Source organism: Paramisgurnus dabryanus, chromosome 20 (assembly GCF_030506205.2).
Source record: "Paramisgurnus dabryanus chromosome 20, PD_genome_1.1, whole genome shotgun sequence".
Lineage (NCBI taxonomy): Eukaryota > Metazoa > Chordata > Actinopteri > Cypriniformes > Cobitidae > Paramisgurnus > Paramisgurnus dabryanus.
Genome location: NC_133356.1, coordinates 24,506,874 through 24,529,147, shown reverse-complemented (window position 1 = coordinate 24,529,147; position 22,274 = coordinate 24,506,874). Strand labels below are relative to the sequence as shown.

Sequence of the window (22,274 nt, the reverse complement as noted above, 5' to 3'; positions counted from 1 at the left end):
CGGAGGCAGATGAAAGTGAGTGGTCGCGCACTGACGTCTTCACCTTTTGAATCACGCCCAGGCGCGATTGCGCTCACACCACAGCATTCCACGCCTGAGCCCAAGTGAACCGCGCTCCGGCCCACCTCTGCAACCTGGCCGCGGCGCGATTAACCAATCCACGCCCGGGGCGCGGTACAGAGCGATCACACTAGTCAAACAAACCAGGCTTTGGGTGTCAAACGCGCCCGAGCGCGGTTTGGTTTGGATGAGGTAAGTGCGCCCTGAGGAACCCTGTGCTATGCCCTCAGTGTCGGGTGTCATTTTCTTATCTTTGACTTTAGTTAATATTTCAAAATCTTATTAATTGCATAAATAACCATTCATCCCAAAATGGAGATCTAAATAAAAATAGTTAATCGTTTATTATAACATATTAGAACTTTTTTCAAATAATTTTTTTATTTTTAAGAGCCCAGATTAAATGTGAACTCCTTTGATATTCCTTTAAATTCATCCTAAGGTGAAACTTTAAGAAGCTTCTTGATAAAATTACATGAATACAGTTTTGCATTTTCTAAGCAAAGGGTGACTGCACTTCAGATGATAAAATATAACAGATTTTTGATTTATTTTGGATGCTTTTAGTCACCAACATCAATCTCACAGTTACATTTGTGTTATGCCACAGTTTGGACAAGTTTAGTATTATTCTGTTATGTGAATATATATATATAAACAAAGAACTAGCGAGTGTTCTGAAACATTTATAAATTATATATATATATACATTATTTTAGCAAAAGCCCCACTACTGAAGTGATTTTGTGAATAAAGTTTCTTGTTTCTTATAGTACTTCTTTACTCTTGCTTTTGTTGAAGCACTTAATATCTCATACCATAAAATATGAATACCGATGCCACTCAGATTCAAAGCCCTCACTTTAGATCTAAAAGGTTTTTTTTTTAGGATCCCTGCCTTTTAATGTCACACTCAAGGACAGGATTGCCTGTATCTTTTATATTGTGCATCATGTCAGCTTCCCTTTTATCCACCTGCTAGATGGATTTGTGGCTTCTCTGCATTTAGTAAAAATATAGCAGCTCTTATTTTTATGTGCATCCAGATTTTTTTTACCTTCTATCTACCGTACTGTTATCTGGCTAGCCATCTATTTTAGTTTAACCTAACGCTTCATCACTTACATGGCTCAGTAAAGATATTTTATATAACCGTATGTCTCCCGATGATGATATGTGTGCGCGCACATTTCCCTGTTGGTCCGAACACTATTGATCCTAGCTGTATTTGTGGTGTGAGCAGTCTCTAGCAGACCCTGATGTTTTAATAGCAGCTGTGTGCTAAAACTGCAATTAATGGAGATTGATACTTTGAAAATGATACTTTGCCAGGCACCATATGGATAGATGCTAGTCTAGGTCTCTTAAATAGGACACAAGCCTTCCAGTTTGATCCCAGCTTCACCAGTGAGTCAGAAGCTGAGCTATAAAGAAGGACTTCATTACCATTTTCAAGTGTCTCAAAGCTGCTTAATTACTAAGGAACTGCAGAAGTGCTACAGTTTAAATGCTAATGGTGAGGTGATGGAAACAGACAGAGCTGTGATAGAGTTGACACATCAGCTCATGTCCGGATGATTGTATTTATTGTTCACAATATTTAGGCTAAGCTCTGCCTGCTTTTTCTATGATATAACACAATACATTAAAATGAATGCAAATCCTCATTCTTTTAGTTATAGGCTTGGGTAAACATCAATTTATACCTGAACGAGGGGGTTAGCATATATTGTATTAATATATTGTGCATCTCAAATTTTCTTTAAAACTTGTCTTTGAATCTGTTGTATGTGCCTAATAAGCTAAGAAGAGACCAGGCAAATGCTATAGTGGGGTATCGAAAAGCGGTCATGTGTCCCTTTGGGAAAAGCTATATTAGAGTAAAGCTGAATTATGGAGATGTCATTTCAACACAATCACACCAGTTTGTCTTGTTTATTTTTAGGGCCACTCCACATAATAAGAGATCATGCATACTTCCACCGCATGTGTCACCCTATAAAGTATTCAGCTGCATGAATAGGCTGTGAGACGAGTGACCCTGTCCAAAAATCTGAACATGACGCAAAATTTCAGTTTTGAAGGATTGTCTGGCTCTGCTGTACTTATAAGGATATGCAGTGGGTATTTGAAAACACTAGGGATGCACCGAACATTCGGCCACCGAAAATTGTTGTGATGACACACAGTGATAGCCATAAATGCAATTGTACTAATAATTGGCATAATAATTTCTTTCGATGTTTGCGGTGCACAATATAACACGTGTTCATGTTTCACGTGTAAAAAAACGCACACAATCTGCTTATCTCCATAGCGCTGTTTTCACTGTCCTAAAAACGGGCTGATGGTCTATGAAGTCCCTCCTTCCGATCGTCTATTCCTGCACAAAATGCAAATGCAATATTCAAAATTGAATATTCAACTTAAGGTGAAGCTTATACAACAAAAGGCAACACTTATTGTATGTTAGGCAAGGGCACAAGCAGTGCAAAGCAGCAGGAGATTGAGACGGCGCAATAATTTACAGGTCCATGACTGGGGGATAACCGCTTCATTAAATGTTCTCTCAAAGTTTTATTTCTTTGTTTATTATAGTCGAGTTTGTTAGGCCTATTTTTTGGTTCTAGAAAGGTTTTTTTACCAACTGTCATCGCTCAATAAAAGAACGAGCTAATGTAGGAGTGACATGCTTACATTTGGAAAGAGCAAAGCGCTGACATATGTGGCTTCATTAACCAGATGTATTTATTTGCAATTTTCCAGTTTCATCTAAAATGCGTCCTAGGGGCTGTTTACACTTGGTATTAAGATGTGTTTTCTTCGATCAGATCACAAGTGGACGAGAGAGACACATTATGTTTACACCTGGTATTTAAATCCGTCTCTTTTGTCCACTTTCGACCGCATCTGTCCTGAATACTGTGAGGGGGTGGTCTGTGAGACGGTGGGCGAGTCTATCATTCAAACGCGAGCGGGAGTAATTATGAGTTTATATGGACGCAAACTAATATTATGTCAGAGTCCGCTGCTTGTTTAGCAAGTATACATGCTGCACAGAGTTTTGTACGTTTATATGTTGGAGCTTTCTCTGAATTTTCAGCGCAATTGATGAAATGGGATCGCACAACTTTCACGCTTTCAAAACGAAACTAAGGAGAACACCCGCAGTAGTTTTATCAATGAAAGGCAAAAAATAGTGCTGTTCACCGTATGTTCACGCCAGAAGTAAAAAAAAGACGTAAAACTTGTGTTTAATACCTCAGATTAGATAAATGGGCGGAGAGAAGGCGGTCACGTGTGGCTGTTCGAACGCATTCAACCACATTTGCGTTCCGCAACTCCAAGGCGATCCGATCGAAAGTGGTTTCGACTACCTCTGGATGTGGTTGAAAGTGGACGCGTTTAAAACGTTTTGAACACCGTTTACACCTGGCATTAACGTCGTCCACTTGTGATCCGATCGGCAAAAACGCATGTTAATGCCAAGTGTAAACAGCCTCATAGACTACCTCCTGAAGTGGTCTGAGCGATCGGATTTAAGTCCGCCTCAAAAACATTCCCGGGGCATTTTCACTTGGTCTTTTTACGATCGGATAGCTATCCAATCAGAGAAAACGCATGAAGTGACCAGGTGTAAAAAGGCTCTAAGGCAAAACAAATCAATTAGTTTGGAATTTGTGTGCATTTGGTTTAACATGGTTATTGCTGGCTTAATAGCATTTCCTGCAGATCCCTGGGTTATGTTCAATAAAAACTGTATAATGTAGTGGGAAATTAAATAGCAAATCTCTAAAAGATGTGGTTCAGAGAGGATGAGAAGAATTTGCCCGCAAACAGGGTTTTCTGGGGTTAGAGGTGAACTGAGGAGATGCAGGGGTGGTAATGATGATGTGTTATGTTAGGGATGTGGTTTACCAACACAAAGGCTTGTGCATCTAGTAGATAAGATTCAGGGTTTCTATCACAGAAAAGATCATAGGTCTTGCTATATTATTGAACTACCACTGGAGAAAAGCGCAAGGGGCCACATTACTCCAACATACTGTAAACATTTCTTTTGACTTTATTTTTTTCATCCTGGTGTTGTTACCTGTATTCTATTCAAAAGCATATTGGATTACCATTGCTGTTTTTTCTGAACAGCTTTTAAAAGTGGGAATGTCCCTTTATCTGTGTGTGACATCACCTGATACACAAGAGATCACCACTTTTGTCCAAGTCTTTGTCCTCACTTCACGCAATTACCCAACTGTAAACAGTGGTATATCACGTGACCATCTCTGAGCCCTGATTGGCCTGTTCCTCTGAACCTTGACCTCGGTGCCACAGGCTTGCTATGTGGCCTCATGGGAAACTGCAGGCTGTGTGATGTGATGTGTCTTTCCCCGAGGCTCTCTGTCTGGTGTTGAGGCATCTCTACAGCAGAACCGCTGCCAAAGTCAGTTTGATTTAGAGCGTTGAAATGTGTGTAAACAGAATCGTTTATCAGGCTCGTTCTATAGCAGCTCTCTGTTGGCCCAGCATAAAGAAAAGGACAAACCCTTAACACACAAACGCCAGTTAATACAGGATAGCATCTTTGTAGTGGTGTTTGCCAAGACGGGATGACTATTCTTACACTTACACATACTTTTCAGAAACCATACCCAAGGATTTAACACAACAACCATCAATTTTCCTTTGCATTTTTGAACAATTTCATATACACACAACAACGCAAATACAGGTTCAAACATAAGGTTTGATTGCACACACACACAGTTACTGAAATGAGCCAATCTGAGAAACAGCCAATCAGAGCAGAGCTCAACATTATTATTCATGATGACCCCGTTCAAATAAGGTATTAAAGCATAAGAATAAATGTGGCATTTCTGGTGATTGCTTGAACAAAAGCTGTTGAGTTCATCCATTATTAAGCCTCAGCCTTCAGCTTTGTTCTCATTGCAAGTCATCCACTCGCTCATTTCTCAGGGAGACAGTCTGTGCATGTTCACGAGTGTGGATTTGTTTCTTTTTTGCTATATAGCAGGATTTAAGATTGAGCTGAATTTGTCATAGCAGCACTTGTCATCCCGCGTTTGTGATGAATGCTGGGGGTTGTTGGGGGTTTTGATCGTCTTTTTGCCTGAAACAACTGTTGAGCAAAGTCTGTGCAGAGCAGAAAACAAACAAACACAAAAAGATGCCAAGGGCACAGCATGGCATTTCTGACCTACTTCATAAATGCAGGGACAGGGATCTTGCTCTTGTTTTAAAGTCTGACCAATATATAAAATAAAATGTATGCACATTTTATTGTCCTCATTACGGCCTGAGAACCGAGGTGCGAGGACCCTGTTGTTCTTTAAAGGGGACAGAGAATGAAAAACCATTTTTACCTTGTCTTTGTTGAATAATGGTAGTCTACCCGCATTTACGGACTTACAAAAAGTGCTCGACATGCTAAACATCTCAGTCTCATAGAAATTCCTCTTTTAGAAATGTCAGCCAGAAAACGGCCCAATTTGAAAAACTGATGCTTATGACATCACAGGCATCTCACTGCCCCTCCACTTTAAAATAATTGGCTACATTTTTTGAGTAGCAGCAAAGTCAGCCAATCAGTAATGAGATTGCAAGTTAAGCCAGTAGGGGGAGCCAAATAGGTGCAAAACCACTTGTTTAAAATCCCCCACCCTAATAGAGCTATCTGAGAGAGGCTTTTAGGAAGTTTCTAAGGCATTACAGACCCAAACAAAAAATTTTTGTCTACATGTCACATCACAGAACAAGGATAAAAACCCCGTTCAATCATTCTATGTCACCTTTAAGGAGTTATTATTTTAAATTTGTTATTATTTATTAAAACAGTATGTACTTACCTTTGACAAAGAGACGTTTTGTCAAAAGCAAATGCAATAAATCAATTTAATACATAAAGGACGACAGGCTGTTGAGTTATTCGAAAATATTACCTGAAAATATAATTATTCTGAATAACCCAAGGTTATTCCGCTTGTGCGGTTGCCACAAACATTGCTCTGGTGATTATTTTAAGACATTTGACAGGTTAGGTGTGTGTTTTACAGCAGAGTCACTCTATAAAGAGAGTCACATCATCTTTGTTCACTCCAATGGAACAGTTTTTTACAGCAATGATGGATCATGGAGCCTCTCAAGAGTTTCCGGAAGTTTCTTTCAGCTTTATAGAGCTGTAGCAGAAAAGACTGAATGTGATCCAAGTTTTTAGACTTGAGAGTTTAAAAAAATAAGTTTGTATATTAGCACTACATTTGAATCAAATCACTTTGTGCATCAATTCGTTTGTAGTGGATTATTTTGTATATTTAGGGGATGTTAGTAGAAAAAGTGTCGGGGTAGGACAGGCTGATGATAAGGGGTATTATTATAATTTATAATAAATTAAAAAATAAATTATGAAGAAGTGCCTTTTTTTAAAATCTTGTTATTTTTATATAATTATAAATCAAACAGGCACGATGTATATACACAGCACACAGTCAATTGTACATTAAATGCACAGTGTGATGCATTTTAAAGCTTTAAAGTTGTTGGAGAAAGTGTAAACCAAAGTGTGACCAAACTAATCTTCTTATATTACTGGATTTTATTTGTCAAAAACATTGTTCATAAAACTACATAAAAATACTACTTAAACATATTGGTGTGAAAAATAACACACAACTGGTGGCCAATACACAGCATGACAACATAAACATCAGTTGAGGGTTGCAACTCCACTTTTTAAATGACAATATCCTCGCTGGACCACTGTTGTCAGTAATATAAGTATTTGAAATGAAAATTATTTCTTAATGTCTAGTGACATATAAGGGCCGTTTTATGATGAATTGATATACATTTCTTACATACCCTTCTTTTAATTAAGAAAAATCACAGCTCTTTGCTTCAAACTCAATGTATTTCAATGGCTCACTATGAGCTTCCAGGAACTTAACTAAAGTCTCCATGAATCACGTGACTGCCGTGTTTTTGGACTTCTGGTGGTGCAACTCTGTTTCTCCATGGCTCTGTTTTACAGGAAAATAATCAACACCCGTGAAACATTTCTCAACCGATCAGAATAAAGCGTTCAACAGGCCCGTGGTATAATGGAATATAATATTGAAAGCGGTGTACAATGTGGTGTACGAGTTAATGAAGATGCATTGTTTTGTAAGAGTGTTATGCATGACTGTTAGATAACAATCATTATTTGTTAAAGTACTGTTTGTTGCAAGTTCACATTTAAATGGACCCAAATCTTCAAGCAGACAAGGCGAATTTGTTGATTTTCTCAGGTTGTTCTTCCACCAATTGTGTTTAATGTAAGCATACTAATATGTTTCGATTCAACATATCATTAAAGGCAGTTTATGTCATGCAGTATAGTGCTTGCTTCAGGCTGGTTTTGTTGAGTGCTTTATGCATTAATGAAGTACATGTCTCGTGACCATGGATGTGTTTTAAAACCCTCACTTTTTACCAGATTTTTTTATTGTTGTTTACTTCGTGTTGTCTCACAGGGGAAGATAAGATCAATGTCTCCTTTTATTATACCATATCTATTTCTTTTACCCCCCCCCCCCACATAAAAAGCATTGCTACTGTAGTGCCTGCTGTAAAATCGTCCCTACCCTAAAGTTATTTTAGGCAAAAGAAAGCACTGAAGTAGACTGCTGAAGCAGAATTGTGTCGGCAGAAGTGATAAGAGTGTGAAGAAGGATTCGAGTGGCTGTGATCTTCTCCTGTGTGTGTGTGTGTGTGTGTGTGTGTGTGTGTGTGTGTGTGTGTGTGTGTGTGTTTGCTGCTGGAGGCTTGTGATAATGAACCATGTCTTTGTCACTACACACTCTGTTCTTTAAGACCAGCCCTGAAGTATAAGTGCTGTGAAAGATTTAATTATACATTCACTGTTTATTCACACAGACTTACATACTGTTTTGTTTTCTCATAACTGATACTTTGCTAAGACCCACCATCAAAGCACTGCTTTAACAACTTACATCCACCATATTATTAGATGAGATTGTTTTTCTGTTTCGATAACTTGGATCTTGTTGGTATCTTTATTTGAGACTGTCTTCCAAAAAATAACGACCTCATAGGTCGTTTGTGCAAGCAACCCTATTACGACGTAAAGTGGCGTATAAGGGATTAGTGTCCTCTAGCGGCAGTAGCAAGAGCCAATAGCGCTTCACGTTCTTAGCTAACGCAATGATGCGCCAATGCCTTTTCAGAATCATAAATTACGTATCATTCGCTTCTTCTGGCAGCAGTTTTTGAATCAGTGTACACCGGATCTGATAGTGTCTTGGAGCCATGCTGTACACCACACACAAAGGCCCAATCCCATTTCTCTGTCTTACCCCTTACCCCTACCCCTTATTTTTGCATGTTCACGAGAGCGAAAGGGCTATCTCGATTGGTCCTTACTCTTACGTGAACATGCAAAACTAAGGGGTAGGGGTAAGGGGAAGGGGTAAGACAGAGAAATGGGATTGGGCCAAAGTCTGCCATTTTGAATTTTCTCAGTAATTTGACTGCAAATTTTGCCATTTCTGGGCTTCATATTTTAACAAGCGCCTCCTAGAAATTTGATCAGATCATCACCATATTTGTGTCATGTAAAGGCCTTTGCGATGTTAAATTGCGGAGGTCTTGACTTTTCGTTGGGGGGTGTGTCCATGGCGGCCTACCAAATTTCTGTGTTTCCCAATGAAACAGGAAGTTGTTCTAACTCAGGCTTAAAACGTCCAATCTGACCCACGCTTCACATGTTTGATAAGGGTCCTCTCCTGAACACATCAACATGGCAATATTCAGTAAAAGTTATAGCGCCACCTGCTGGCAGCAGGAAACGCCATGTTTTACACCGTGATTTACTTCTCATAGAAATGTATTCAGATCATCATTATATTTGGTCAGTCTGAACCAAGCGTGCCGCACAAGCGCTGAAAAGTGAAGCCAAAACGTCTCGATCGCCCCCCAGTGACTGGTCCCAGTATAGATCATAAACCCCGCCTCCCCATGTTATTCAATGGGACTTGAGACCAACTAAAAAAATTAATTACACTTCAATTATCTTTTTTCCGAACCTGGTTTCTGTCATTTATTGTAGTTTTTATCACACTGATGTAAATTCAAATGTTTGTTTTTAAAATAAGTTTGTGTTTAGTTAGTTATTTAATGATATAAAAACGGTGGTGTCACGTCATGATTGACAGCTGTGATATCGTGTGACATGCGCATTCTGCGAGAGGGGGGCGGGGTTTTGATTTCGCGGCTTTACTTCCTGCTCACTACTGCGCATGACTGGTCCAGAAATCGCTACTACGCAGACTCAAGACCCAAGATGTCAGCGCCATATCGGGACACTGGCGGCTTCACTTTTCACCAATGGAAGGGAGCGAACAGGCGTTGTCCATCTTTTTTTACAGTCTATGGTCTGAACTTAAGGACTTCACAATGATAAATTGTTAAGATCTGGAATTTTCGTTAAAGGGCGTGTCAGTGGCGGCCTGGCAAACTTTGATGTTTCACTAGGGCTGGGCGATAATTCGATAACGATAATTTTACCGATATAAACTTTTTCGATAAAACGATAAGGACAGTTCGATAAGTGATCGATAATGTTTAAGCACTGTGCGTAATGTTGCGCGAGCACTTCCGGATGCGGCACGCGCTCTTGGTTTACAATCACAGTGACAGTCAGACTTGAAGGAGTGGAAGATGAGGCAAGTTATTCATTTATTAGTAGAGAACTATGATTTTCGCGATGCGGATAACGTGGACGGAATCACGGAATCCAAATGCGCGGAAACATTTTCTTGTGTGTAATGTTGGACGCGCAAACAGGGTTCGTCAAACACAGCAGACACAGGTGCGTGCAGTATACTTTACTTTCATTCAGCGTCCGCCTTGCGCACGCACGCGTCCGCCCAGCTTTAAAAGTATATTTATAGGACATTCACAAATTCAGGAAACTGAGGAAAAGCAGCAGATCCACCACTGCAGTGAATATAGTGTTTGGGTATGTGCGCTCCCACAGCAACGTGACACCCTTGACATCCATTTATCAGCGTGTATAGCTCGTATATGTATAACACACGCGTGATCACTGAACTAAGTTTTCTTTCTTGTTTAAGTGAACATAAACAGCTGTTACTCAGTATATTGAAACTTAAAGCAGTCTGTCTTGGGTCTTAAAGGGACAGTAGTCTGCTGCTTTTGTGTCAGAAATGTGTTGATTTCATAACAAATAGATTTACATTTAATACAGATGCATTAAAACAAGATTTTAGTATTTGTATTTGTCATGTTCTGAATAAAAAGTAGTTTAAAACCATTATTAACTGTCTGGTTTTTACAATTTTCATTCAGGAGCAAAAATCTGCCTTTAAATTTGACAGGAGTAAAGATTTGTTATTTATCATGATAATTATCGATATCGACTGATATGGAAAACATTTTCTCGATAATTTTTTGGGTCATATCGCCCAGCCCTATGTTTCACCATGAGAAAGCTGTTGTAACTCAGGCATACAATGTCCGACCTGTCCAAGACCTCAAATGTTTGACAAGGGTCCTGGCCTGAACACATCAATATAACAACAATCAGTTACAATGATAGCGCCACCTGCTGCACACAGGAGGTGTGGCACATCAAAGTTTCTTTAAATATCCACCTATATTTACTCAATTAAATTCATATCCCCCTGGTTCAATGCTTTACTAAGACCATAGGGTGGCGGTGCACATGCGTGCGAGGGCCCTTCCATCGCTGCTTGCAGCTTTAATGTTATCAATTGTAATTGCTATATAATGAGTAATTTCTCTTTTCACTTGACTGTGATTAGTGTTTGCCTTAATTCTGTTGCAGCCTAGGCAGTTTGTTATCATGTTACTGTGTTATTTTACTTTTTTTTTTTACACTTCATTCCAGCTCACATAAGTAAATTTGTTTTATTACTTTAAGAGGACACAGAAAACTTGAATTCATTTCTTTGAACATGAACATTGTGTAAAGGCCCGTCCACACAAAGCACGATAATGTGACCTATAACTATATAAATAATAATCGCCTTTTAAAGTTGTCCAAATAAAGTCCTTAGCAACAGATATTACTAATGACAAATTATTTTTTTATATATTTGCAGTAGGAAATTTACAAAATATCTTGATCCTCTACTTAATATGCTAATGATTTTTGGCAAAAAAAAAAAGATAATTTCGACCCATACAATGTATTGTGGGTATTGCTACAAATATACCCATGCTACTTATGACTGTTTTTCTCATAAGGTTTGGTCCAGGGTCACATATCACAGATTTTTTTACCTAAGGGAAGGGCAGACCATTCAAAGCACTTCTGCACAGATTTGAAATTTTTGTCACAATTTCGGGGAGGTGCGAGTCATAGGGTACACGTCTATGTACATTTGTGTCGAACTGTACTCTCGAGGCAGAAGTATAAATTGGGCTTAAGGTTAACTGTAAGCTTGTCTAAACCATTGTAACTGTTGGGCAAAACTTAAAGAAGGGTCAGCTGTAGGGATGTGACAATAAATACCTGGCTGATAACTATTCTGAATCGCACAGCCGATATTATTCACAGCTATTTCATGTACTACGGCTTTTGATCAGTAAGTCCTTATCGATCTGAAATCACTGTTAGATTGAGTTGTTTATAAAATGCATTTGAAAAAGCAACATAACATAATCATTATAGATATTATTTATATATTTATATATTCTTTATTATAAATAACTGAAAAGGTTTAAAGAACATCAATATAAATATACGCTTAAGCAATTTCCTGGAGCTGCGTGTCATAGCTGCGTTTGTAATGGTTCCTCTTCTGTGGCCCATATTGTGTTCCTACATGAGAGCGCCCCCTGGCTTTTGGATGTAGCAGCATTTCATCATAATTCAGCCTATATATCGGTGCTCCCACCCGGTCAGTTGTTTCAGTAGTTGTGTAAGTTTGATATTTTTTTTTACTTTTTAATTTGATATTTGTTTTAAGCCTCAACTTTTGCTTGGGTTTGTAAAAATAATCTGGTGCTGCTGTAGCTAAAGATGAATTATTCTTCATTTTCTAAAGTGCTTCGTCTCTGCCAGTATTGAGTGTTTGGTTAATTAAAGGCCTCAGTGTGTTGAGTTATGATTTGTGTTTCCTCTCCTCCACAGGGTCCACTTACAGCGTCCTGTCCACGATGCCATCAGACTCCGAGAGCAGCAGTTCACTCAGCAGTGTCGGTATGTTAAAGTTTCGTCTTCCGCTTTTGACAGCTCGCACACATCTTCACCGAGCCGTAGCGCGATGATGTGTTGCGCATGGGTGTGTATGATACGTTTGTCACTTTAACTGCCACAAGGCTCGTATGAATGGTGATAGAGGCTGTTAGGAGGGCATGACTGTTGTGTTTATGAAGCCCTGTTGAACTGGTCCTGTGCCAATAGAGAATGTGCTCGGAGGCTTACTGCCATCCAAATGACTTGGCAGGTTCACATAGAGGTTTCTAAAGGGACCAGAAAGTTGCGCCAGAGGTACCCACAATGCCCTTTGCCTGATTAGGTTAGTAAGAGGAGCAGTTTTTTTCTTTGAGTTGTGGGTGAAATGGAAGAAGAGCATATCACTAAATGTTTTTGCTACATCTGCTAAAAATGTAATACGGATTAGGAAAAAAAACTTGTGTTTTTGCACAATTTTTTGTTGTTTCATTGAATTAAGTAGTAGACCAATAAATGCAGTTGCTGATATTTTGGGTGATTTTTTTTTTATATATAATTTTTTATTATTGGCATCGGCTTTTAAATCTTTTAAATCGGCCACTGTGTTCGAACTATGTCAAAGATCATGGGTGGTCCCCTAGCTAACATCCCGTCAGTATAGGATCGCCGTGATTTCACAAAGTAAGATGTGATCCTGCATCAGCATTTTTTGGTCTTGGATCAACCTTTGGGTCAAGAAAACCCATATTACCCTTAACCATTTTTTACTCCTCAAATTAGTGTAAAATGATAGTTTTATCTAACCCAATCCTAAATCTAACAATCTGTCAATTCCCCCAGAAAACAGCATGAGGCACAGTTGAGAGTTTACATTTATTTAAATTCATGTAGTATTTTAATTTTAATAAAAACAAGGGGATCCCCCCTAATTTGTGTGCTTTGTAGGGGGTCCCCCAATGCTTCTAGGAGGTCCGGGACCTCCCGAGCCACCTTAAATCGAAAACTAATCGGCCAAATATATATTTTTGTTCCTTAAATTTGATGTTTGTAATGAATAAACACTTGAATGAAAACCACAGTCTGATAGAAAGTAAAATGACCAATCATGATTGACTTTTTTTTGTTTATTAAACAAAACACAATGTAACAGTGTGCACCAAGGTACTATTCGAACAGTAACATGATTTTAAGGTGTCAGATCCCCAGTACGTCTGTATTGTAAATATTTTTTTAAGTACTTAAAAATTTTATATTTATAAATATTATGCATAACAAATGTTTATTTAGTTTCAACTAATTTTCTGTTTGTCTCTCATTTACTAAAACTAAATTTATGTCAAATGTAATTAATCTCTTTGTTATTTAAAATCTCTGTAATGATTGTGAAGTAATATTTAGTCATTAAAATATTTCTCAAATGTTCATGTCAAACATCAGGATTATGATGCTATATATTGAGAGTGCTCACATGTTACAACCTCCAGTAAATCCCTAGAAAGACTATAAAATAGCATCTATACAAATACTATGTTCCCTGCCACGCTTTTATCTTATGGAGATTATCCCCGTTTGCTACGGCATAAAGCTAAAATCATTTTCGGAATATTTGCAGCAGATTGTTTAAAACCCAAAAGATTATGGAGCAATTTTGGTTGAAGCTCATCTCAACAGATCATCATTTACATAAAGTGCTCAGTCTGTCTGCCATTTGTGACCTCAAGCATTTTGTTAGAGTTATTTATGCAGCTTTGTTTTGTTCTGGCATTTGTTTTAGTACACTCAAGCTTAAAAGGTCAGATTTCATTTTTAGGTCATTTTATTGCTTTAGGATGGATTATTTATTACAGTTCTTAATTTCCTGGCTATATAAAAGCATAGTTGTATGCTTGGTTATATAATAGGATTATTTTATATTAAATTGTCTGGAAATTTCCACTTTTACATTTTACATAATTATGTTGCATTGAGATCACCATGGTGATAGTGTTTAGAGTAAGATTTGTGATGCTGCAGTCCTGCATTAGTGCAGCGTGAGCTGCTCTTTGCTCCGGTGACGTGCTCACTGTTGCAGGTACCAAAGCCTCATCACCTCCACCTGTGCTCGGTGACACCCGGCCGGCCAGCGAGAACCTGGACACCGTCCTATTCCAGCTGAGGCAAGTCACAAGGGAACGAGACGATCTACGTAAGCGATTGGCTCTTGCATCACCTGGCACCACCTTCGATGACTGCAGGTACCAGCCCTGGTTGTATGGCTACAAAAATTACATAGAATTAAAAAAAAATCATACAATTATATACACAAATAACTAGAAAAATCACAGTTAATTCAGAAATGTATTGGTCAATAGATATAAAGTATATGTGTTAGTTGAAAGATTGGTACCTGACATACAGGTTAGAAAAGTTATGATGTTTAAAGGTCCTCATGCAGTATTGATAAATGACTGGTTAGGTTATTAAAAAGTCATGGCAATTTTTCTTTTTAGTCATGCACAAAAAAAAAGGAAATATCCGCAACATAAGGGTCAATTTTGAATTCATGTTTACGTAAAAACATACTTCTGTAAGACTTTAAATGCTTGTAGGTCCTAGACAAATTCCAGTAGTTTCATCACTGTTTGTAACTGCAAAGTTTTAGACACAAAAGCATCTCTGTTATCCGAGTTAACATTGAGCTGCCCTTGCAGACAGAGAGACACAGTGGTGATGTATTGCTCTTGTCTCCGAAAGGCCAAATTCCAAACCTGGTCATGACTACGAGCGCCTGAAATCCCAGTGCATGAAGGCCATGGCAGACCTACAGTCCTTGCAGAACCAGCACACCAAGACTCTGAAGAGGTGCGAGGAGGCCGTGAAGGAGGCTGACTATTACCAGTGAGTACAGAGAGCACAGGCATATTCATCTATCGTATGCCCTTTTTTTGGAGCAGGTTCATGATCAGAAATACTTCAAGGTGTTTTTACCCCTGATAAGCTGGTTGTGTGACATTTGAACAAGCCACTAAAACCTGCTGGTCTCTAAGTTGCAAGAAACTGCTGACATCAGAAGACAGCACCAAGAATAGTTTTTTGTCCCAATGCAATTCATAAAGTACACCAAGTTATATCTAGTTAACAAAAATCTTGTCTCTATGGTGGCCTGCCTCCTGTCACGCGACCCTTATTTTTCCCGTCTAAATTGAATTGATATAGTTTGCAAATATTTAACGTGTGCATTGATTTCTGTGAACGTTATTTATTATAATTTCTGACGGTTGGATTGACAGCCGGTCGTGATTTCATAAAATGCTCATCTCCTGGCAGAGCACCAAGTGACGATCGGCTTTCAGGAAAACCAGCACCAGCGTTTCATTGGAAAAGTGCTGGGTTGATGCAAAGAGCCATCTGCTGTGGTTGTAGCACAGCTTTTAATTAGCGCTCAAATCATATGAAGACTTATTATGGCTTTATTAAATGTCTGAGAAACAGTCAAACACTTTGCTCTGCAGCTAAAATAATATTTGAATATTTATGTGCCTGACTCAGTTTGGAGCAGTTCTTGCGGTTTAGCATAAACTCCAATAAACTGTAGACCTGAGATATTGAATCGTATTTCATTTTCCCTCTGTTGTATCTGATTAATTTAAATGATGTTGTTTTAATTTAACCACTTTATCAAAACCAACTGCCTATATTCGAGAAAGTTTACACAAGGAAATTAGTTTTGTCTTCACGTTATCCACATGTTGACATCATATAGTCCCTCTGTACATAGATGTGCGACAGCTGTAATCAGATTATGATGTGAGCGCACATGGAGAGATAGAAGATTGAGTTGATGATGGATTAGTCCAGTATTCTGTATTCCCTCAACAGTATGTGATTACAACACGTATGCATAAAACCGATCTCTGTCGTACTAAAGTCTTTTTATGGCAGTCATGTCACTGCGCCGCCATATTTGCAACGCCTCCAGGTTTTGATAAAGCAAGACTTGTCAGATTCTGCACATGCACAAAGTCTCTCCCCCAGAGGATGTTAAAGAGTAACTAAACCCTAAACCAACTTTTTTTAGTTAATGATCTGTAAGAATGATGCTTTTTTTAGTGCTGTTCATTGATTTTAGTATTTTTTTTGACATTTGGATATAAAGTGTTTCAATACTACAATATATGGTGTAAAAACGTCTGATTGCTGCCCTCTTCAGGTTGAACGGTGGCTACTGCAGTTGAATTTTCCCATTGGATGTTGGGTCCAAAAAATGACTCGTGACGTAAGCAGGTTCAAGCTCACCACGCCCTTGTTACGATCTCACCACACACTTGATACGAGCTTAGTTCGTCCCCTCTATCTTCGTTGGGATCTGCCCCCTTTCTTGCATTTTTCAAATATTGCAGTGGGTGGAGTCAGGCTCTGACCAGGGGTTTAGTTACTCTTTAACGGTTGACAATTGGCACTTTTTATTTGAAGGTGGGACTAGAGCAGCCATGCTGACCGTTGCGATCTCCCGCATTCATATCAATGCCAGTGACGCATCTTGGGAATATAAAATATCTTTGTTCGTACTTCTCGCTTGAGAAGCGGACACGCAAATTTTTCATAGCATTTAGGTCAACCTCAGAAGTGAGTGAATTGGAGCGCTCTACAGGCAACATTTTGAAGGGGACATTTCACAAGACTTTTTAAAGATGTCAAATAAATCTTTGGTGTCCCCAAATTATGTATGTGAAGTTTTAGCTGAAAATATCATATAGATCATTTATTATAACATGTTAAAATTGCCACTTTGTAGCTGTGAGCAAAAATTTGCCATTTTGGGGTGTGATCTTTAAAATGCAAATGAGCTGATCTCTGCACTAAATGGCAGTGCCATGGTTGGATAGTGCAGATTAATGGGCGGTATTATCCCCTTCTGACATCACAAGGGAGCCAAATTTCAGTGACTAATTTTTTTCACATGCTTGCAGAGAATGGTTTACCAAAATTAAATTACTGGGTTGATCTTTTTTACATTTTCTAGGTTTTCTAGGTTTAAGCACTGGGCACCCAATTATTTATTTATTTTATTTATTTATTAATTGTTTATTTGTCAGGGACAATGTAGAGAGACACATTGTAACAGGTTACAGTAACAGATGTGTGGCACATAGGGATTTGGAGTGATAACAATTTATTTGATATGGACATAACAATTACATTGGACAAACCAGATGCATTGTTTAAGTGTTTTAGCACGAGTGCTAATTCGCAACACTATTTCGCTAATGCTCAATATAGGCAGCATTCTAACTGAACCACATAAGTGAACTATTTAGTGCGCTTTACATAGACAGCATCTTAACTCAACCTTATGATTGAGTGATTTAAGCAGCATTCTAATATTGAGTGTAGTTGAGTTTGGTCAAAAAGAGATATTTTAAAAGGCAACAAATCATGCATACCTTTGAGAATAGTATTTGTGCTGGGAGTTTGCCTATGATGCCTTAAAATTCTGACTACGTGTGCAGTTTGCAAGGTTCTGGAACATGGCCAGCATGAACTCTACAATATGGAGCCAACGTCCCATGTCGACACACTGCAGGGAGGACTCTCTTTATTTTGATTGTGTTATACTGCCCTATAAGACTTTCAGTTGTAGTCCTCATAAAAGTGAAACATTACCTAGATCGTACATGTGAGGCATGACGTCGATTCTCACGGATGTGTTGCCTAATATGTAAAAAAGCTCATTTGTTTGTGTTTGTTTTGGGCGGGTGTCTTCCAGCATGCAGCACAGCCGTCTCCTGAGCGATCAGTCTCAGCTTAAGGAGGAGATGGAGGCTATAAAGAGGGAGAACGGCAAGCTGGTTCGGGAACACAACCATCTGAAACAAAGCTGTGAAGAGCTCAGGAGACTTCACTCTGAAGATCAGCGTGAGGTGGCCGACATGAGGCTACAGCAGCAGCAGGTACTCCCCTCACATGCCCACTGAGGCCTGTTTAGTGCATTATTAAATAGTTAACAGGATTTGCACATTGAGAATTATTACAAACTTTCATTTCATTTAAAGAGGTCATATTATGAGATTTGTTAAGGTGTAAAATAAGTCTTTGGTGTCCCCAGAGTGCTAATGTGAAGTTTTAGCTCAAATTATCCCACAGATAATTTATTAACGCATGTTAAAATTGACACTTCGTAGGCCTGAGCAAATGTTTTTGGGTGTGTCCTTTAAAATGCAAATGAGCTAATGAAATGCAAACACTGATTGCAATGATGGTGGTTTGTTGTAATTGAATCTCAATTGGGCTATATCAATAATTTTTTATCTCTCTTTCTCTCTGCACTAAATGGCAGTGCTGTGGTTGGATAGTGCAGATTAAGGGGCGATATTTTTGTAATTCGCCTTGCTACCTACCTCACAAAACAGGCAAAATCTGAACCACCTAATTTTTCACATGCTTATAAGGAATGGCTTTCCAAAACTAAGTCACTGAGTTGTTATTTGTCAATTTAAATAAAGTGGGGACCACGTTGGGTAAATAAATGGATGGGTCTTTGTGGTGATTAATGGATGCAGAATAAAACCCAAACTGTTAGCTGTAAACCGTTAGGTCAAAAAGGGATGAACCCAACCAGTTGGATTGTAATTTAAAGGGGCCAGAGAATGAAAAACCATTTTTACCTTGTCTTTGTTGAATAATGGTAGTCTACCCGCATTCACGAACATACAAAAAGTGCTATACATGCAAAACATCTCAGTCTCATAGAAATTCCTCTATTAGAAATGTCAGCCAGAAAACGGCCCAATCTGAAAAACTGATGCTTATGACATCACAGGCATCTCACTGCCCCTCCACTTTAAAATAATTGGCTACATTTTTTGAGTTGCAGCAAAGTCAGCCAATAAGTAATGAGATCAAGTTAAGCCAGTAGGGGGAGCCAAATAGGTGCAAAACCACTTGTTTAAAATCCCCCAACCTAATAGAGCTATCTGAGAGAGGCTTTTAGGAAGCTTCTAAGGCATTACAGACCCAAACAAAAAAACATTTTGTCTACTTGTCACATCACAGAACAAGGATAAATACTACATTTAATCATTCTATGTCACCTCATTTCATTTTTACTTGCATAAAACCTTTTTTACCATTTTTAGACTGAAATGTCTTATTTTTTAAACTGAAGAATATATCTATTAGGTTGTGTTGCTTAATAAAGGCTTTAGTGTAAAAGATTGTAAAAAAACAATTATTTGCAATCCATGATGAATGTAAGTCAGCTGTTAATATGGTTGCCAAATATTTGCATTTCATGCCAACATGGGTGCCACATCAGAGTCATTGAATTCAGGATTTGTGTGTAAGCTTCACAGCTTGTTAAACGGCAGATTTTTCTCCTTTAGCACAGACTGTGATGTTGGATTAGTAAGCGTGTTGCATCATTAACAGCGCATTAATAATGTTGTAAATCCAGAGGACGTCATCCCTTCAACCAGTGTGACCTAGTCACTCCCAACCGACCTTGATCGGGCAGGGGATTATTTGATCGAATGCGACCACATCGATGCACTGCTAGAAAGAATCACCTCTTTTTCTATCCTACCAATATTATAATGCTTCCTGCCAGCTTAAACTTTTTTTTAAGCATCACGCCTGCGTGTGTCTGCATCTTTATTCAGTCGAAAGAGGGCGAATCAGATGATTTGCACTGGGGCTCTGCAGATTGAAAAGGGCTTTTGAAGCATCAGCAGTGCTTACGCTGCCCACAGGCTGCACAAAGCGTACACAGCGTGCTTATTAAAGGTCAAGCTAGAAGGGCAAGGGCTACTTGACTGATGGGAAAGGACTGAGGGTTGTGCAGTTAGTCAATACCGTAAGCACTGATTACATGGCCTAAGGGAAAACAAGACATAGATGTCAGATCAGTCAGCATGTTCATTTAGGCTTTGCCATGGGTTGGGTTGATCAGAGGCCCCAGTGCGATTGCTTAAGCTGGGAATTGGCATCGATTATGTAGTTAGGGCTAATAGGACAACTTTTTTTGCAAAACAAGTGTTTCGCTAAATGCTTATTATTGCATTTTGTTTAATACTGCATGATCTGTGACAGCATTATGCATGCAAGTATAGTAGATGTCTTTTAATAAACCCAGGATCGCCCTCTGGTGTTTGCATTGGGGAAATATAGTTTTTTTATAATATTAAAAGTCACTAAAAAATTATGAATTATTTTACATTCCAAACTTTCAGTTTTTTTACCCATGTAACCACACTCTTGTATTTCTTCAGGTGATCAGGGAGAATGGTTCATCTGAGGTTTTAAATAAGCTTTATGACACAGCCATGGACAAACTGGAGGGTGTAAAGAAAGAATATGACACCTTGAGCAAGCGATACAGCGAAAAGGTGGCCAGTCACAACACAGATCTGAGCCGACTAGAGCAGGTGGAAGAGGAGAACAGGCGTTTGCAAAAACAAACGGATGCTTTGCTGAAACAGCGGGACACAGCCATCCAGTACCAACAGCAGTGGACCACATCTATGAGACGGTAAGGCACTTCATGTCTGTTAAACAAACAGAATCTGTACTTATCAGTGCTAAATATGTCTGGAGAAGTGATATCAGTGTTTAGTTCAAAGACGCAGTTCTTGCTTTTTCAGGTTTGACACTGTACAGCAGGAGCTGACTAAAGCCTCAGTCCAGAACAAGGAGTTACAAAGGGAGATGGAGAGACTCCAGTCGGAGGTGACGCGCAATAAGAACTTCCAGCTGAAGGCCGTGAAGGATGCGGAGAAGTTTAAGGAGGAGCGAGATTCTGTGTTTAATGAATACAGGCTTATCATGAGCGAGCGGGACCAGGTCATCAAAGAAGTGGACAAGCTGCAGACGGAGCTGGAGGCTGCTGAGGCCCGACTTAAGAACAATACATCGGAGAGGATGGTGGCTAGTGAGGAGTTGGAAGCTCTCAGACAGGTAACTAACTGTACATGTCACAGTGATACCGGTATCCCCAGGTTTGTCACGTGCTGATTAACCGGTGGAAAAATTCTGTCACCGCAGCAACCCTACCAACTACGTGCAAACAGCGCGTTTTTGCCGCCTCTACCGTGGCTGGTGTAAACGCAACATTACAACCTTAGCACAGCATTGCAGCTACTGCATACTAGTAGCAGTATTGTCCTGCTTTGAACAATGGTTAGGTCCTTGTTGATAGATTTCTGGTGCTTTTCCTTATTTGTAAGTGGCTTTGATTAAAATAAAATAAAATAATTGTACAATTATGACATGTTAATGAACGTGTTTGTGTTTCACATACATTCATCATTTATTTGTGGCGGCCCCCAAGAGGAATTGGCAGACATGCCCTCGCTTAGTCGACGTGGCACTGTGCACAGCATTGTTTGTAACTTTGCGCATGGCTTCGCATCCAAAAATGACAGATCGGACCACATATTAGTTACCCATTATTCACCCTGTGCCGCCACAAATAAATTGTAAGTCTGTGGGAAACACTGGGGTTTTATATGCTGTAAAATGTTTTCTAAGTTCCTACCAGTGAGTAACATTCTGTTTTGAAAAAGCACTTCAAATAAATAGAGTTTATTGATACTCACTGTCCCTGCTGTCGATGTGCTTTTGTAGGAGCTAAATTCATCGCTGGTGGATCGGGACCGTGCCATCTGTGAGAGGAACGAGCTGCTGGAAAAATACTGCCATGAGGTGAAGGACAAAGCGGAGGCACAGAAAGAGCTGAGTCAGGCCTGTAAAGACATCGAGACTGTGCGGGAGGAGAGAGATGTGGCCAGGAAAGAGAGGACCGAAGCCATCATCCAGAGAGACCAGCTACTGCGTGAATATTACCAGGCCAGACAGGTGCATAGAGGCTTGGTGTTAACATATAGACACAAAGATACATTATTAAATAATTATTTAAAATTCTTATGTTGTAGGGCAAGCATCTAGACCAGGGGTAGGTAACGTCGGTCCTGGAGTGCCGATATCCTGCTTAATT

General features: G+C 39.2%; 1 protein-coding gene across 7 annotated transcripts in view; it reads left to right on the top strand.

Annotated features, from left to right (window-relative positions):
* dlg5a (discs, large homolog 5a (Drosophila)) overlaps positions 1 to 22,274 on the top strand; it is a 64,080-nt gene that overhangs the window by 5,723 nt on the left and 36,083 nt on the right. For 5 of the 7 annotated variants that reach the window (XM_065297194.2, XM_065297196.2, XM_065297193.2 and 2 more), the window contains exons 2-8: positions 12,260 to 12,328; positions 14,376 to 14,538; positions 15,038 to 15,181; positions 18,051 to 18,234; positions 20,551 to 20,810; positions 20,923 to 21,235; positions 21,905 to 22,135. In XM_065297194.2, the coding sequence (XP_065153266.1) occupies positions 12,260 to 12,328; positions 14,376 to 14,538; positions 15,038 to 15,181; positions 18,051 to 18,234; positions 20,551 to 20,810; positions 20,923 to 21,235; positions 21,905 to 22,135 (1,364 nt within the window). The remainder of the gene's footprint in view (positions 1 to 12,259; positions 12,329 to 14,375; positions 14,539 to 15,037; positions 15,182 to 18,050; positions 18,235 to 20,550; positions 20,811 to 20,922; positions 21,236 to 21,904; positions 22,136 to 22,274) is intronic. The other 2 variants (XM_065297199.2, XM_065297195.2) reach the window with 1 other exon arrangement.